The sequence below is a fragment of the Procambarus clarkii genome, chromosome 20 (assembly GCF_040958095.1).
Source record: "Procambarus clarkii isolate CNS0578487 chromosome 20, FALCON_Pclarkii_2.0, whole genome shotgun sequence".
In the NCBI taxonomy this organism is placed as follows: Eukaryota; Metazoa; Arthropoda; class Malacostraca; order Decapoda; family Cambaridae; genus Procambarus; species Procambarus clarkii.
The window spans coordinates 15,921,392-15,938,935 of record NC_091169.1 but is presented as its reverse complement, the minus strand read 5'-3'; the positions used below and the strand labels follow the sequence as shown (position 1 = coordinate 15,938,935).

General features: G+C 47.5%; 1 protein-coding gene across 2 annotated transcripts in view; it reads right to left on the bottom strand.

Annotated features, from left to right (window-relative positions):
- The window catches only part of LOC123755354 (bestrophin-2), a 394,846-nt gene that overhangs the window by 86,111 nt on the left and 291,191 nt on the right, over nucleotides 1-17,544 (bottom strand). For both annotated transcript variants that reach the window (XM_069327625.1, XM_069327626.1), the window contains exon 8: nucleotides 13,390-13,602. In XM_069327625.1, coding sequence (XP_069183726.1) covers nucleotides 13,390-13,602 — 213 coding nt within the window. The remainder of the gene's footprint in view (nucleotides 1-13,389; nucleotides 13,603-17,544) is intronic.

Sequence of the window (17,544 nt, the reverse complement as noted above, 5' to 3'; positions counted from 1 at the left end):
CCAAACTCGGTGATCTGGAAAGAGCCACATCCCTGGCGAGCAGACAAGCGGACCGACTGGGAGCCCACACCAGCCAGTCGTCGAGGTAGGCCAGACACCAAATCCCAAACAGACTCAGATAGGGCACCAAGATCCGGTAAAGATGCAAAAATACACCAAGTGCCAATTTCAAAATAGGGAAGGTGTTACGGTGCCCTCTCCTATTTCTTTCGTTTGCCTGCTTTAAGAGTCATATCAGCTCTCCCTACTGATTCTCTGAGGTTCAGGGAGTCTATCGATATATGTGGCGACCAAACCGGCTGCCAGTTAGGGAGAAAGTTACATTATAAGTTGTAAGTAAGGGGAAATTGGCGCCCTGATATAAAATGAAAGAGTATTCCCTACTGCAGATATGACATTTTGGAAGGGACACTAGCCGATCGCGGATTGGCCGACTTAGGTCGCGGGCGACCAATCAGGGCCCGCCATGACGACACCGAGTGCCCCGGGCGGCGCCAACGTCAGAGTTGACCTGACCGTGAAGGCGAGAGGACGCACCTCGGTCAGCTCTCAAGGATTTGAGGCTTGTAGAGCCTTTCTTAGTGGATTAGAGCTGGCTATCGCAGCCCATCTTATGTATTGGGGACCCCGCGCTTCTGGGAAGCAAAAAGGAACCAAGTTTATTGAGCAAAAGAGTGCCAACCTTGGAATATATTCGGCGACGACGCTGGGCGGAGACGCTGGACGTTGATGGCCTGGAAAGGTGTGGTGGGCAGGCCTAGCTGTGACTGGGTCACATCCAATAAGGGTTTTGGAAGGACGACACCGTTCCTAGGACAAGGAGCAACACCTTGTGGAAGGGGCAAGTGTGGGAAAATAGTGATTAGCTCAGTGCCCATCGATGAACCAGGATTGGGGTAGCTGAATCTCAGGGATTGGAACGGCGAGGACGCGAAGGCTCCACGACACCTGAAGACCTGTGGAACGTTCCTGGATCGTCAAGGATCGACTCGGGAAGCGTGGGAACCTCACACCATCGAGGGACAGGCGTCGTGAGCCAGGAATGTAAGGTAGATCATTTTCCCTCCCATTACCCCTTGTGTTAGTAGGCTAGATAGGCCACAATATTCACTTATGTATGTGGCAATAGGACATTAATACTTTAGTAGTAGAATAGGCTGCAATGCAGCTTGTGTCCAGGATTGTCAGAGGGGACAGTGTGTATGGATGGCAGGACAGTGAAAAAGAGGCGCCGACGTGGTGAAGAGGCCCTCCTGTGAGAGAGTGTGGGACTCCTGTCTTTCTGCCCAGTTGAAGGAGTGTTGGAGGTCGTGGAAGAAGAGGCTGACGATCTCCAGACTTATTATCCTTATTTTCATATTCATGTATTACTTGTGACTGTATATGCGTTCATGTAATTTGCGTCAGTAAATTCACACATTTTATCACTGTGTTTAAGTGTGCCTCCATTATAATATTTCTCTATGAGCATACACGAAGGTTATTATAGTACCACCTAGGGAACACTACGTTCTCTATAGAAGTTCTTATTGCCTGGAGAGTGGTAAAAGCAGTACAGACTTATATAATAGTGTACCCTTAGCCATCCAATCAGTATCAGTGCCTGAATGGTGGCAACTAGTAACGTGGTGGCTAGAGAGAGGTAAAGCCACACAGACCTTCCTGGGAGAGTATCCTGGGCCGACAGTCCAATAGCAGATCTATGGGAGTAGCAACCTTCTGGCAACAAACAATACATAATACACCCACTGAACTGCATTGCTGGGGTGCAGATATAATAACCCAGCTGGCGACCTTGTTAAGAAGAAGATAGAGAAGACAGGCGGGAAAGGAGTTCCTGCAACCTTTTTGTCTGGCAGGCAAGACTCAGGGAGGTTATGGTTATAAGATAAGACTGAGTCTTCCTTCACTCCTCCATGGGTCTAGGCCGGAACTGTTAACAGTAGTTTCCCCGTGTTTGACTTAAGGGCTTCCAGGGTGAATCAGTGGCACCCCTTTGTGGTGGAAGCAAAGACCTGCGGAGGTGGGCATTGTTGGTCCTCTCCTGTGTGACCAAGGAGACTCCGGTGAATCCCGGGAGTCGAAAGGGCTGAGTATTCGGCCATTTGTGCCCATAGCAGCTGAGTGCTAGCAGAGCCCCGGCTCACCCCCCGTGACAAAGGCAACAAAAGTGGCAAGCTTGAAGCCCCACCACCAACTGTGCCAGTCCCGGAAAACTGGAGAGGAACGTGCCAAGAATTGACCTGGAGACCCAGGACCACCATCCAGGCACCCGGCCCCACCAGAAACCGGACAGAGACAACAGTTCTCCGATGAGGGCATAGAATCCAGGGCGCAGACTGAAGAAGTCCAGAAGAACTGCAGATTTAACAGGCCCATGTCTGCAAAGAGCAGACGGGAACCTCAGAAGGATGGGGCGGAACGACCATGTCCAACGCACCCACTAAGATGACATGACGAAGTGCAGGGAAAGGAGGCCACCCTGCCAGCCCTGAACCCCCCAAAGGGGGAAAAGCCGTCCACCACCGCCACCAGAGGCCAGAAGACAACCAAAAGCGCCCACTAACTGCGGGACCATGTGAGAGTCAACAGAGCAAGCTGCTCCCCCAGCGCCTCATCAACAGAGAAGGGAACAGAGCCCCTTCCAAAAGAAAAGGTACACAAACATATACACATACACACAAGGCATGTTACACACGTGTGTATGCACATACACATGTTCACGACTTTTGTTAGCCAAAGCTAGAATATGCAGCGGTTGTGTGGTACCCATATCTTAAGAAGCACATCAACAAACTGGAAACGGTGCAAAGACATGCTACTAAGTGGCTCCCAGAACTGAAGGGCAAGAGCTACGAGGAAAGGTTACAGGCATTAAATATGCCAAAACTAGAAGACAGAAGAAAAGATGTGATATGATCACTACATACAAAATAGTAACAGGAATTGATAAAATCAATAGGGAAGATTTCCTGAGACCTGAAACTAAGAACAAGAGGTCATAAATTTAAACTAGCTAAACACAGATGCCGAAGAAATATAAGAAAATTCACTTTCGCAAACAGAGTGGTTGACGGTTGGAACAAGTTAGGTGAAAAGGTGGTGGAGGCCAAGACCGTCAGTAGTTTCAAAGCGTTATACGACAAAGAGTGCTGGGAAGACAGGACACCACGAGTGTAGCTCTCATCCTGTAACTACACTTACGTAATTACACACACACACACAGTGCACACATGTACATGTGCACACACCCATACACGTGAAAAGAAAATTACAAGCCGCCGACCAATGGGCAGAGAGCACCACGCCGGCCAGGCGAAGAAGGCACAAAACTGCATAAAAAGGCCCACCTCGACAACAAAATCTCAAAGTCCCAGCACGACCACAATACGTGCCAAGACCTAAAAAGATCGGTCTGCAAGCTAGGAAGACCCTGGAACTCCAGAAGGCTGAATCGGGTCACACACGAGGAAACAAAGGCCCCTGAACCCACAAAGGGGGCCCCAAGAGGAAGAAATCTCCGAAACGAAACCAAAGATCCCAAAGGAACCCGGAATCGAACCAGGGGGAGCCCAAACCACCACATTTACCAGTGGAGATACACCACAGAAAGGCAAAGCACAGCCCCCAGACAGAACCCCCCAGGAAAATGGTCAAAACAGACCAAAAACCGAGGGACAAGGTGTGGGAGCAAGCATAACAGCCAGGGACGCTGAGCCCAATGGCCCAGACCCAAAACAGCCAAAATGGAAAACCCGGTGTAAAATCAACACTCAAACATTCCCAGAGGAACAGGAAACGGACAGAAAACACCAGAAAAGCAAAGAAACAACAACAGGAGAATAAAACCCCTGAAAAAAGGTTAAAAAACTCAACCAAGACGCTCACTCGCACAGCCAGGCACATGTAAACAAACCGCAAAGCTGCCCTGGTGGCCACGCCAGGAAACTGGCAGAAGAAAATGATCACCAGAACAGAGGTCTGTGACCGACGCAAAAGATACGAAAACACGCCAGCAAAAATGGGGAAGCAAGCAGACTGGATGGGCGAAAAACTCCACCCAGAAGCAGAAAACCCAGGCAGGGACAAACCGCCACAGAACTGCTAGCAGGCATTCCCCACAGCCCGGGAACCCGCACCAGAGGCCCCGGGGCCGAGCCGTCCTCCAAGCCCACCGCCATTAAAAAAAAGGTTAGAGTCCATGGGAAAGGCAGCAAAAAAGGGCCGCTAGTAAGACACAGAAGCCTTGGCAGGAGGAACAGGCTCGAAAACCTCCGTCCCCAACCCGAACGAGGCAGCCCCAAAAACCACCCGAGTCTCGGCCCCAACTAAACCCCGCCCCGACCCTGAAACCCGCAGACGGTCCGGAGCCGAGAACAGGGAGGGAAAGGGGCGAACAGCACCTAACCAAAACGGGGCAGCCCTGGGACATCCGAGTGGGAAACCAGCCTAGTGTGTTGCAGCAACCTAACCTAGCTTGCAACAAGGATGCTGCCTGTACTCTTTACAGTAATAACATCAGGATAGTACTGGAGAACAAGCAGAGAATCTCTCTCGCAAGACTCCGGGTCAAGGTGTCAGTGACCCAACAGGCAACATGACAGAGGTAAAAGTGGCAACTGTCACCCGGAGACAAGGGCACAGCAACCAACGATCCCGCAGAAGACGGGTTGGAACCCGGAAAATACATTCAATGGTTCACAGAGCCCCGACAGGGGTTTCCAGGGCCCGTGGGGCTAACAACTACGGGAAGCGTGGGCAAGGTGTTGCTTACCGGTTAAGAAACCCAAAAATAACAAGGGGATAGAGAACAACCCTGAAAACCCCTGCGACGTGTATAATCATTTGGGCATAGCAGAGGGCCACCAAACACTACCAGTGGAACTATAGCCACACTAGGCATACTCTCGCCAGGCAAATGAAACTAAAAACAAAAGAAAAACCCCGCAAAAGTACACCGTCTCCAGAGGCAACAGGAACCGGTCGAAGCTTAGGTGGCAGGTCACGCAACACCTTGACGCCCTAACCAGCACAATACCAGGGCCAAACAAGGGCCTCAAGCCCCAGCTGGCCCCAAAGGGCAAGGCAAATGCTGAGCAGCAAGAACCTCTATGGGAATGGTTCTAGAACGCCCCAGGGAAGATAACCCTGTCACAGAGGGGCAGTATTCATGGGGCGCTTATGGAAGGAAGCCCCCTAAGTGCATGCAGCTCCGGCACTGATGAAGTACTCCTGGCCACCGCACAACACAACACACGGCACTGAATGCCACACAAGGCAAACACCGCCTAGGAAACTGAGGCCAGAGAAGCGTCTATCTCGCTTGACATTAGCTTACGAACTGATGCTAGGCAGCCGGCGCAGTGAGGCCCGAGGCTCCCCCCTTCCCCTCTCAGGGCGGGGATGGCTGCGCAGCAGTAAAGTATGTTGTTTGCTTGTTTGATTGTTTCCTTGGGATTGTAGGGAGTTTCTACCTCTCAGTTCGTTTTTTTGTTTTAGTTTTTTACCATGTGGGGTTTGTTTTGCTATGCCTACCTTTCTGGGTGCCTAATCCAGGTCGATGGCAGAGAAGGAGAACCCCAACCACAAGGGGGTTTTCCAGGGCCATTGCTCCCTGAAACCCTCTCTGAAGGGGCCAGGTTCTGGCACTGGTCCCTGGTATGTCTGAACTCCTTAGCTAATGTCCCAGTCTAATATAACATACATTAGCCCGATAAGCTCCAGGGAGCCGTAGGGGCTCCCCACAGAAAAGACTTACCACATCTTATTTGAAAGCAAATCATCAAATGCAATTCAGCTACAGATAGACAACATTAACATCAGTAATAAAAATGATGGAAAGTTTCTTGGCCTATTCCTAGACAAGAGACTCAATTTCAGCACCCACATTCAACACATAACTAAGAAAGTCTCTAAAACAGTTGGTATACTCTCCAAGATAAGATATTATGTTCCTAACTCTACTTTCCTCTCATTATATTATGCACTAATCTATCCCCATCTTAATTATGTTCTCTGTGCATGGGGGTCTACCACTGCAAACCACCTCAAGCCCATTATCACCCAGCAAAAATCTGCTATCAGAATAATAACAAACTCTGCTTTCAGACAACACTCGGCTCCCTTGTTTAAATCCCTTAACATGCAAAATATTAACTCCCTCCACACATTCTCTTGTGTCAACTACATTTACAAAACCCTGTTCTTAAATGCAAACCATGCTCTGAAACTCTCCCTGGACAGATGTAATAGGACCCATTATCACCACACCAGAAATAAATATCTCTTTGATATCCCCAGGGTCAAACTTAATCTGTGTTAACACTCTATGCAAATTAAGGGACCTAGTCTATGGAACTCACTCCCTAGTGAATTGAAAAGCTGTCAAACTTTTGCCTCATTCAAAAACAAAACCAAAAAGTACCTAATCTCATCTTCTTAGTTTCCTATACTGAGCTTTAAATTTGCTCTGTATCTAGTGTTACCCAATCTCCCAATCTTTATGTACTTAACCCAAACCACTTTATCATTGTGTTTATTGCTGTCTTCTTTTATGTGCTAGCTATATGCTGTATTGTGCCTAGTAATTTTTGTTAAACTACCATTCAAGCTGTCAATGTAATCAATCTGAGCTACCTATGTGCTTTAAAATTTATTTATTTATTTATTTATTTATTCATTCATTTATGTGTATACAAGAAGGTACATTGGGATTGTGAGGATATATAATATGGTAATTACAATCTTGTAAAGCCACTAGTACGCGCAGCGTTTCGGGCATTTACAGAGCACCACTTAGTTTCCGAACTTTAGTTATCCAAAACGTCCAGTTTCCTGATTGGGGTTGGGGAGTCATGCTACCTGAACGAAGTTTGGGTAGGAAGGGATCCGCTAAGCGTCACGCCGGCCTGTGGTGGTGGGTGGGAGAAGGTCCAGTTTGCCCACTGTGACTTCACAGATTCATGGCCTATTATTCCTATTATTATGAATTGTCATAAGGTTGGAATGTTCATTCTGTGCTTTTATTTTACATATTTGCACAATCAAGAAACATCTGTGCACCATGTCGGCTCCAAATGCACACATTGCGTCAGTGATGGCTGACCGGTGGGTGGATGGATGGGGGAGCTTAGGTGGGAGGCAGTATGAGAGGGGGAGAATCAGTGAGAGAGGAGGAGAATTAGTCAGAAAGGGAGGGAGGGAGAGATGCTAGGAGGGAGGAGGAGGTAGGCAGGAAGGGAGGGAGGGAAGTAGTGAGAATTAGGGAGGGAGGGAAAGGCAGGCAGGCAGGCAGGCTGGTTGGCTGGCAGGCTAGAAAATTGTTGGGTAGAAAACCACGAGAAATGATGCGAAAACACGAGTATACCGCCCAGAAACAAAATGCACACCACGGCCCCAGCGTACAAGGTACGAACGCACCACCCGTCCACCGGGTGGCGTTGCTTGTACACCAGGCGGACACGCATAATGTACACACACAACGTACAGACACATCGTACAAACACCAGGAAGGCGCGCGTAATGAAGGCGAAGAACGCCGAAACTGGAAGTAGAGACGACGCGAAAACAAAACAAGGAGAAAAAGTGAAGGAAAACAGAGGATGGAAGGTAACCAACAAGGCCGACAAAAGACCTGAGGGAAACCACATCGGGAATCAACAGACGTTCCAATAAGATAGGAAGGTACGAAGAGACTCGCGAACCAACGAGAACCACAACAAGCACCCTTGAATAAGGGACACGCAGGGACAACGATACAAAGGGAACAGTATCGCAACATAAGAGCAAAAAGGGTAAGGAAAAGGGGGCGAAACACACCCCCGGGAACGACGGGACCAACGAGCCCGAAGCAACACGGAACCGAATCCAGGGAGGGGTATACCCGAAACAACAGGAACACAGAGGGGGAAGGAACAACCCCAACTCTGAGGAACTGCCAGCCCCTCACCAAAGGTACAAAAGCCCAAGAGGGGCAAACGGGGTCGAGGCCTTTCAGGCAACCCCTCCCTAACCCCGGGAACCTCGACTGCATGACCCGGGGCCAAGCCGCACCCCTCCAAAGCCCCAGCTTGACAAGGAAAAGCCGAGGCAGCCATGCAAACACTAAGAAAGGGAGCGCACTGGTCAGACCCATACGGCACGGCTGGAGGAACTGACTCGAATGCCTCCGCCGCTACCCTGGAAGAGGAAAACCCCCGAGACCGCTCGAGTCTCAAAACAACCAGACCATGCCCCAACCCCGAAACCCGCCCAAGGTTCGGTGCAGGAAGCAAGGAAGGAAGTGTGTAGAACAGAAGGGAAGGACAAGGAGCGGAAGGATCCAGAGCCAAAGCGACCCCCTACCCCCAAAGTCCAGACCCCAATAACCAAAACGGGGCAGCCTCGGGGCATCCGGGGCCGCAAACAACCAAGAGCGTTGCAGCAACCTACACCCAGCAAACAATGCCGCAGCCACCTGCACCCGATTATCATGACCAGTGGCCTGGGTGAAGGAGAGCACGTACCGAAAACACCCGTCGTACGACTCCGGGTCACAAGAACAATGACCCAACATGCAGCATGGCGGAGGCACAACCGGTGAGTGTCACCCTGAGACAAGGGGACAGAGCAACCATCAAACTTGCAGGACGTGAGAGGGACTCTGGGGACACACCTATAGGACCACAGATCCCCCATGGGGTTTCCCAGGGCCCTTAGCCGTTGGTACACGCTAAGGGAAGCCCAGGCAGGGTACCGCGAACCGGCGCCAAAGTCTACCAAACAAACTGCTAAAAACTGAACCCCCGGGACGTGTCCACTCACGGGGGCCAAGTGGAGAGTACCACCAACAGAAGAAAGTGAAAGAAAAACACCAAGAACAGTAATGGGGGACCATAAAGGCAGACCTCCCACCAGGCAAAAACAAAAATAAAAGAAAAACCCTGCAAGAGGACAACGTACCCAGGGGGAATAGAGCCGGCCACTGTTATTGGTGAAAACTAGCTGTGCGGTACCCCGCACCCCTACCAGTGATGAAAACTACCACCTACCCAAAGACAAACCAGGGCAACAAAACCCCAGCCGACTCCAAGGGCGGCCCAGTACCGAGCAGTAAAGGACACAGCGGAGGTAGAACCCAAGGTGACTTGTGGAAGGTGGCCCCAAGGGCAGTACTTACAGGGAACCTTGGGAAGATAGCCATAGGCGCATGTAACCCGAGTACCGTGGAATCTTACTTCTGGCTCACACCCCACCGGTAGAGACAGTCCACACCACAAGGCACAGAACCGAAACAAAAACCAGAGCCAGAGGCACTTGACCAGCCAGTAATCCCATCAGCCAAGTTGGATCGCCGGCGTGGGGAGTCTGTGGCTCCCCCTTCCCTCGTTTAGCAGACGGTGGCGCAGCAACATGATGACGTCATGCTAGTTTGATAATTTTGTTTGGGGAGTTCTGTCCACTCATTCGGTTTTTGGTAGCAATATTTTCACCAAAATAGGGGTGTGTTTTGGGGCGCCTTCCTTTCTGGGTGCCTATCCCAGTCGATGGCAAACATAGAATGCTCCCAACCACAAGGGGGTGTCTATAGGCCATTGCTCCTCATGCCTCTCTGAGGGGGGCCAGGTTCTGGCTTGTGGTCCCCGGTAGACAAGAACTTCAAGCACTTTGACTGATGCCAGAAAGTTATACATATCCATTCAGCCTGGATAGCTCCGGGGAGCCGACGGGGCTCCACCCAGAAAAGAATTGATTTCTCCTTCATTCCTGCTCTCCTTTAGACGTTTTGCCCTTGACGAGATTCAGCTTCAGCTTCTCTCTGTCTTCTTTTGAAAGATCTTGTCTAACATGTGCAATCTCAAACCATATGTGCAATTCTATAGGCCATCACTCCTCATGCCTCTCCGAGGAGGCCAGGTTCTGGCTCGTGGTCCCTGGTAGGCCTAGATCATTCACACTGATTGATGCCAAAGTCTAATATATCCATATCCGCTTGGATAGCTCCGGGGAGCCGAAGGGGCTCCCCCCAGAAAAGCACTTTTTTTTTTGTTTTCTGTCCTACATTGTGGCCTGTTGAGCTTGAAAACATTGCTCCTTGTCTGTATAACATCTGACCTATTGAAGAAGTTATCTGGTTTAATATCCTCCAAACTGTCTAGTATTTTAAATGTTTCGATGAGCTCTGCCCGAATCCACTGAGGAGAGGACCCGAGAGAAAGGAAGCCTCAGGAAAGACATATCTTACCAACAAGAAAGAATCCAGAAGGCAGGTTTCGGAAGAAGGGGCTGGCTACAAGGGAGAAAACCCCAAAACCTCAGCATGGCAAGGCAGCACAACTGCCTCTGCGCATGAAATGGAAGGAGCCATCCATAGAGAAAACTGAGCCACATCCATGACTCTAAAACCCTCGAACATTTCGGAGCTGGAAGCAGTTGCGAGTGGTTGGCAGAAGCCGGACACATACCTCACCCAAAGGAAAAAATAAGGTGGCAAAACAATGGTGGGATTCACTAACGCCTCCAATTCCAGATCCCTAAAAACAAGATTGACCAACTCCAAGGCATCCAAACGAGCTTAAAGTCACAATTACTGAAGGCAGGCAAATCGAATCCACAAGGTGGCAGCAGCATAAGCCTGTACTTGGCTTGGAGGGTCTGAGAGAAGAACCACAATGGGCGAACAAACCTCACAGGACTTGGGGTTGTAGGTGTCAGCAACCTACAGTGTCCAACAGCCTGGTTTACCAGTCCAGCAACCAGGAGACCAGGTCAGAGACTGAGCCACAGTGACAATGATCCCCAAAATCAATGCACAGTAACCAAGGTAGGCAGCTTGTTACTGGTTAGCATTTCTGGTCCTTGTCGGGCATATGTCGTCGATGGTCAGGCTTCCCATCTTGGGTGCTTTTCTTCAGATGTCTGATCTTCACTCTCTGCCACCCTGGTAAATCCTGGTTTCATGCTTTCTCCATTGTTAGTTTCATTTAAAGATAAGTTCAGTTAAAGATCCCCTGCTCCCTGCACCTCTGTGAGGTGGCCAGCTTTTGACTTTGGTCACTAGTAGGCTATTAATAAGCACTTTCGCGCTCTCAGCAAACGAAAAAAAACTTGCCCCTTGTGCGTGCATCGTTTCGGGTGATCGAGCAGCAACACTGAAAAGTGTATACTCTTTTCACTGCCCTGACTTTAATTTTCGATGTACGTATTTAATTTTTGTAGCAATGTGTTTGTAATAGAATGTTCTAGAAGAACATACATATAAAATGTCACCAAAGCATGAGTTGGACCAGCACCAAATAAAGAAGTACTGTATGTTGATCACTAGCCGCGAGCGCCAAACAGCGGCGAAATGTTTCTACTCTTTTCAGGGTTGTCAACTCCACACTTTTCCTACAGCATTAAATTTGTTATCACTGAAATTGCAATAAAATTCCCTATGCGGACATATGCATATAAATGTAGATTCATGATTGCGGCCCACCCGCAAGAGTGTGGGAAGTGGCAGAAGTGTTACCCGTTACCGCACTTCCCGACTGCACATTGGCAAGACCCCTATTGAAAAGTGTATACTCTTTTCACTGTTCTGACCTTTTGGATGTACGTATTTCATTTTTGTAGCAATGTGTACGCAATAGAATGTTCTAGAAGAACATCAGTATAAAATGTCACACAAGGATGCGTTAGACTGGCACCAAATAAAAAACTACGTCGATCACTAGCCATGAGCGCCAAACAGCGATTTTGTTGGGATTGTACATCTTGAAAGAGAGTCGACCACGCCATGCCATCGCCTATTGGGGAGAACAGGAATTTCATGGCCCACATTTTCAAACTATCCCCCAAGTCGATCGGATAAAAAATGGATTTTATAGAAATATTTTTTTCTCGTGACTCGTGAGCGAGTCACTTACGCGGACTCAAGAGAAAAATTGGTGCAGCTCTAGAGCGACACGAACACGCGAAAGTGTTTTTAACACTTTCGCGCTCTCGGCGCTCAAAAAAAACAATACCCCAGATGCTTTCGGCACTTCGCGCGCCTACGCGGTAAGACCGAAAAGTGTACACTCTTTTGACTGTCCTGACAATAATTGAAGGCGCACGTATTTAAATTTGGTATCACTGTGTTCGCAATGAAATTGTCTATAAGAGCATACCTATAAAATGCCGCCCAAGCATAAGGAGTATCAACACCAAATAAAAAACTATGCAGATCACTCGCCGAGAGCGCCAAACAGCAACAAAATGTTTCCACTCTCTTAATGGTTGCGAAGCCTACAGTTGTCCTACATCGCTAATTTTGGTATCATTGGAATCGCAATAAAAGTCTCTACACGGACATATGCATATGAATGTTTAATATAGGTAATTGCTCACCCGCAAGAGTGTGTGAAGTGGAGAGTAGTTAGCCGCGAGCGCACTAGCGAAAACAGAGGGGGGAAATCATGCTTGGAAAGTTTATACGTTTCCTGACCCTACTTTTCTATGTACGTATTTCTTTTTTATACCAATGTGTTCGCAATAAAATTTTCTATAAGATGAACTGTATAACATTTGTACAAAGCATGTGTAAGAGAAGCGCCAAATATAGAACCACGTCGCTCAGTATGCGTTCGCGGCAGAAACGAACGCATTGTTTTCGTTCGTTTGATGTTTGTCATGTTTATACTTGTTGAAACATTTTATAATTTGTATGACAGTGATCGCAGTAAAATTCCCTACACAGACATATACATAACACATACAAATATTTCCCACGTGTTGGATATATCAACGGCTAAAGGGAACCCACTGCCACACGCTCGCCACACCCCCAAACATACTTTGTGTATTTTTTTTTTTACTCATAGAAGTTTATGTGATATAATATTCATTCTGGTACCAAAAAATTCGCAAATAAATTCTCTACAAAACAAAAGTATCCCCATCCATTTCGGTTAAAAAATGGAATTTATAGAAAAAATTTTTCGATGGACGAGAAAAGTAGGCTGTTATGCGGAATCGTAAGAAAAAACGGCGACGAGTTATCTCTAATCTAAAGCGCGAAAGTGTTAAGAACTTGTGGGGCTGGTATGACCAGCATGAGTGATCTCAGTCCAGCCAGCCTCAGGAAGCCATCTGGGCCAACCAGAAAGAGGAATTTCATTCCATTCAATACTGGTTTTGGAAATAGAGTTGTGAACAATTGGACTTATTTAAATGAGAGGTTGTAGATGGCAAAATGATAGCATTAAGGTACTATATAACAAAGACTATAAGAAAGACAGGACACCACAAACATAGCTATCATCCTGTAATTGCACACAGGTAAATCCATTACAAGCCAGTAATGACATTTACACACTGATTCACACAATCAGTCGTAACCCCAGCTACTCATGGCATCAACTGTATAAAACTGTATAAAATACTAACCTCATCCTCTGGTTGCTCATCCACCATTGGAAGGAACTCTTGCTCAGCCTCGGGCACCTGTAAGTTAGCAGTGCTGCCCAAAGGAGGATCTCTGCGGAACTGCTCAGAAGCAATAGTGTAGGGAAGCTCCTGAGGAAACACCTCATCCCAGTAGATGTCTTGTGTCAGTTCTGGGTGCTCATTATGCATTTCATCTACAATCAGATATGACACCTTGGGAGGGGAAAGCAAATCAGTTATGGTGTTCTAGATAAATAAATACACAATCATTTTCATAATTTAATTACTGTACAAAGGCATTGTCGTGGAAAATTTATTTCACTGTATTAATCTATTTCATAAATATGAGTAATTTCCAATTGTTTAACTCTTAAATGGTGCAAAACAAATATATGATAGGAGTAACTGTCACAGAATGGTGCACATCGTACATATATGATTGAGGGGGGTCTAGCACATAATTTTAAATGCCCCCCGAGGGATAGGGGACAGCTATTGTCCAGCGAACCCTGATTATAAACAGACGCTATCTTGGAAAAAATCCACCTTAGGCAGCCATTGTCTGCAGGCCTCAGTTACCCGACAGAGACCATGGCGAGCGCATCACATACCAGCAACTGACACCGCTCAGCATAGCGTGCATCGCAAGCTTTGACTGAGGAGGAAATTCATCAGGAATTGTTCCAGGAGGGTGATGAACCTGATATTGATGACTCCGACATAGATCAGGACTACACACAGCCCTCAGATGTGGATATGACAGATGATGAGAGTGAACATGCGGGTGCCAGAAGAATTAAATCTAGTCTGTCATCCATGCCTCCTCACCCACACTCAACACCACTTTGTGCCCAACCACATTATTTATGTGTTACTCTGCAAAAGATAATGTTTTGGACAACAAGTCTGAGGAAGGCGAATCATTTTTTGGTTTTAGTGATTTAGAATCAGAGATGAGTTTTGCTGTTGTTAGTGCCAGTGCGGTGCATGGTGTTGCCAAGCGACATTTTGTCGCGTCAGCAGCATCTGGCCCAGCCAAGCATCACCTTAGGGCACCACATGGGGACACTGATGAACAAAGTCCCTCATTGTCAAGTAATTTTCCCTCATTGTCCCTTCCCGCCCCTATTGTTGCTAGAGGGACTTCAGCTCCTGGTCCATGGATTCCTCACCCGTGGTGCCGCTGTTTCCTCTCAGAAGACACCAGGTGTATATGTATGGCATGATGGTGAAGATTTTGTTCCAGAAATTCCCTCCTTTGACTTTACAGATATTTGGATTAACAACCTCTTCCCTGATACAGGAGATGATATGTGTGAAATGGACTACTTTACCGCATATTTTAATGAGCCACACATGGAACATATTGTTCGGAAAATGAACAAATATGCGGCTGATCTCATTGGTGAAGAGTTATCAGATTTTTCACGATTACAGCTTTGGAAGGATACTACCATAGATGAAATGAATGTGTTTTTTGCCACTGTGTATGTTGATGAATCATTGTGTCAAACACATAATCAACCATTATTGGATCAAAGACCAGACTGTTCCAACACCATTGTTCAGGAAACATATGTCTCAAGACAGATTTGTGATAATCCTCAGGTGTCTTCATTTTGCAAGTAATGAAGATGAGACACAGGATGATAGGCTTTGGAGGGCGAGGCACGTTCTGAATGAATGTATTGGAAAGTTCGGAGATTTCTATGTACCAGCTCAGAAGCTGGAGATTGATGAATCCCTTGTGCATTACAAAGGACGTGCTGCCTTCAAGCAGTATATTCCCTCCAAATGCCACAGATTTGGATTGAAATTCTTTGTTCTCTGTGACTGTGAAACAGGAATTGTGTTACACATGATAACGTATTTGGGCAATCACCAACACTGCTATGCAGGTTGGTGATTGCGAGCTAAGAAAAATTTGTTGGAATACTTTCAGTGCAGTGGAAAGACAGGTGTGAAGTGAACATGTTGACCACCATTCACAATGGTACAATGCTGAATAATGGCAAGATGAACAAAACCACGAAACAACAATTATATAAACCAGATTGTGTTTTGGATTATAACATCAATATGCATTTGGTGGATAAATGCAATATGATGGTGGGGGCAGTCGAGTGTGTATGGAAAACAGTGAAGTGGACCAAGATGTCGTTTTTCTACCTTGTTGATATAACAATGCTGAACAGCTAAAATATGTATCTAGTGAAAACAGGTAATAAACCAAATTTCTGTGCATTCAGTTTTACTGTAGTGACAATGATTAGAATAGTTTGGCAAACCAATTCTTGCCATACAAAGGCCCAATGTGAACCCAGTATTGCATCATGCTCCCACACCCAGGCTCACTTTCAAAGAGGCCTTTCTGACACACAAAATAAGGAATTTACCACCAACTGGAACGTGTGCAGTAGGCCAGCGTGAGTGCATTGTGTTTAAGTCCACACACAAGACTCCACCGAAACGTAAATTGGTCCTAACATGGTGCCCAGAGTGTGAAGTCCCTTTGTGCTATGTCCAATGTTTCGACGAGTATCAGTCTCCAGGACTTCTAAATGTCCAGTAATGGTGCAAAAACCCAACATTGAATGTAATGAAATGCCATTTTCTTAGCGAGACCCAGAGGCTCCCGGAGCTATCCAGGATGAAATTTATCTAACAGCTTTCTGGCATCAGTCAAAGTGCATGGAGTTCTTGCTTACCAAGGACCATGAGCCAGAACCTGGCCCCCAAAGAGATGCACGAGGAGCAATGGCCTATAGATACCCCCGTGTGGTTGGGAACATTCTATGTCTGCTATTGACCGGGTCTGGCACCCAGAAAGATAGGCTCTCCAAAACAAACCTCTATGCTGGTGAAAATATTGCTACCGAAAGTCGAACGAGTGGACATAACTACCCAAACGACAATTAGCAAACGAGCATGTCATCAACACATTGCCGCGTTACTGTCTGTACACCCCCCCCACCCCCCATACTCCCCTGGAAGTGGGAGGGGCCCCAGACCCTCGTGTTGGCGATCCAACCAGCAGTTTTTAGGCTGGATGTCAAAAACCCAAGAAAACACCGCCGACCGGAGGGGGGGGGGTCATTTTCTGGCATCCAGAAAATGGCGTGTCATTACATTCAACGCTGGTTTTCTGGGGGGTGAACCCCTTCAGCTCCCCAGAGCTACTTGCCAAAAGATGAAAACAAGAGGGACTTACCGGTAGGCGGTCGGCACTTGCCCCTCAATGCGAAGTCGATACAACTAGCTGCAACTTCCAATACTAAGCGATACAGGCCCGACTAGGCTCTGGAACATGGACCAGGTAACACACAGCCAGAATCCTGTTTGGCTGCCAAAAACCCAGTGCCCGAATATCAGCCCAAGACATGTTACTGAAGACAGCAGCAAGAGTAGCAAATATACAAACATCGTTGGCATGGGGATAGACCACAGGCTGGCTAGACCGAATAATCCTACAGACGACCTGGGAGACCCAAACCCCTGGAATAGGGAAGAAGGGAAACCGGAGCAACCCAAAGCATGTCCCAGGACACAGAAGTCGTGGCACGCAAATAACGGCGGAGAGTCACAATCGGACACAACATGATGCACCCCCAGCATGACCAACTATGTATCAACAACCCAAGAACCCCTTCGGAAAGCAGCTGTCTCATTCTTTGCCAGAAAAACAGGAGATAGCTGCAAACGAACAAACCTATCACCAGAGGCAAAAGAGCAAAAACCCCTGTGCCAGAGGAGAGCATAAAGCTGCCCGACCCGATTCCCAGAGGCCAATGTCAACAAGTAAAGAGCTTTAGAGACAAAATCCTGAAACGAAGGGGCCACAACAAACTGAGGGGAAGAGAGATAAGAGAGAATCCTGTCCAACGACCAGGACGGCTCAGGCAGCACATGAGCAGGCCGGAGGTGAAACAACGCCCGAGAAAGCTTGCAAAACTGCACAGAAGTAACATGACACCGAAAGCAAGCTGAAGCAGCTCTGCCAGCGCCACACGATACGAGGCCCCAGTATTCGGCATAAGATGATGGTCCTGAAACAGCCACGAGATAAAGAACAAGACCACCTTAACAGAAGGCGAAGTATACCTAGGAAGAGACAAAAAGAAATGGAAAAACCACCAGGAAATTTCATACTGCCAC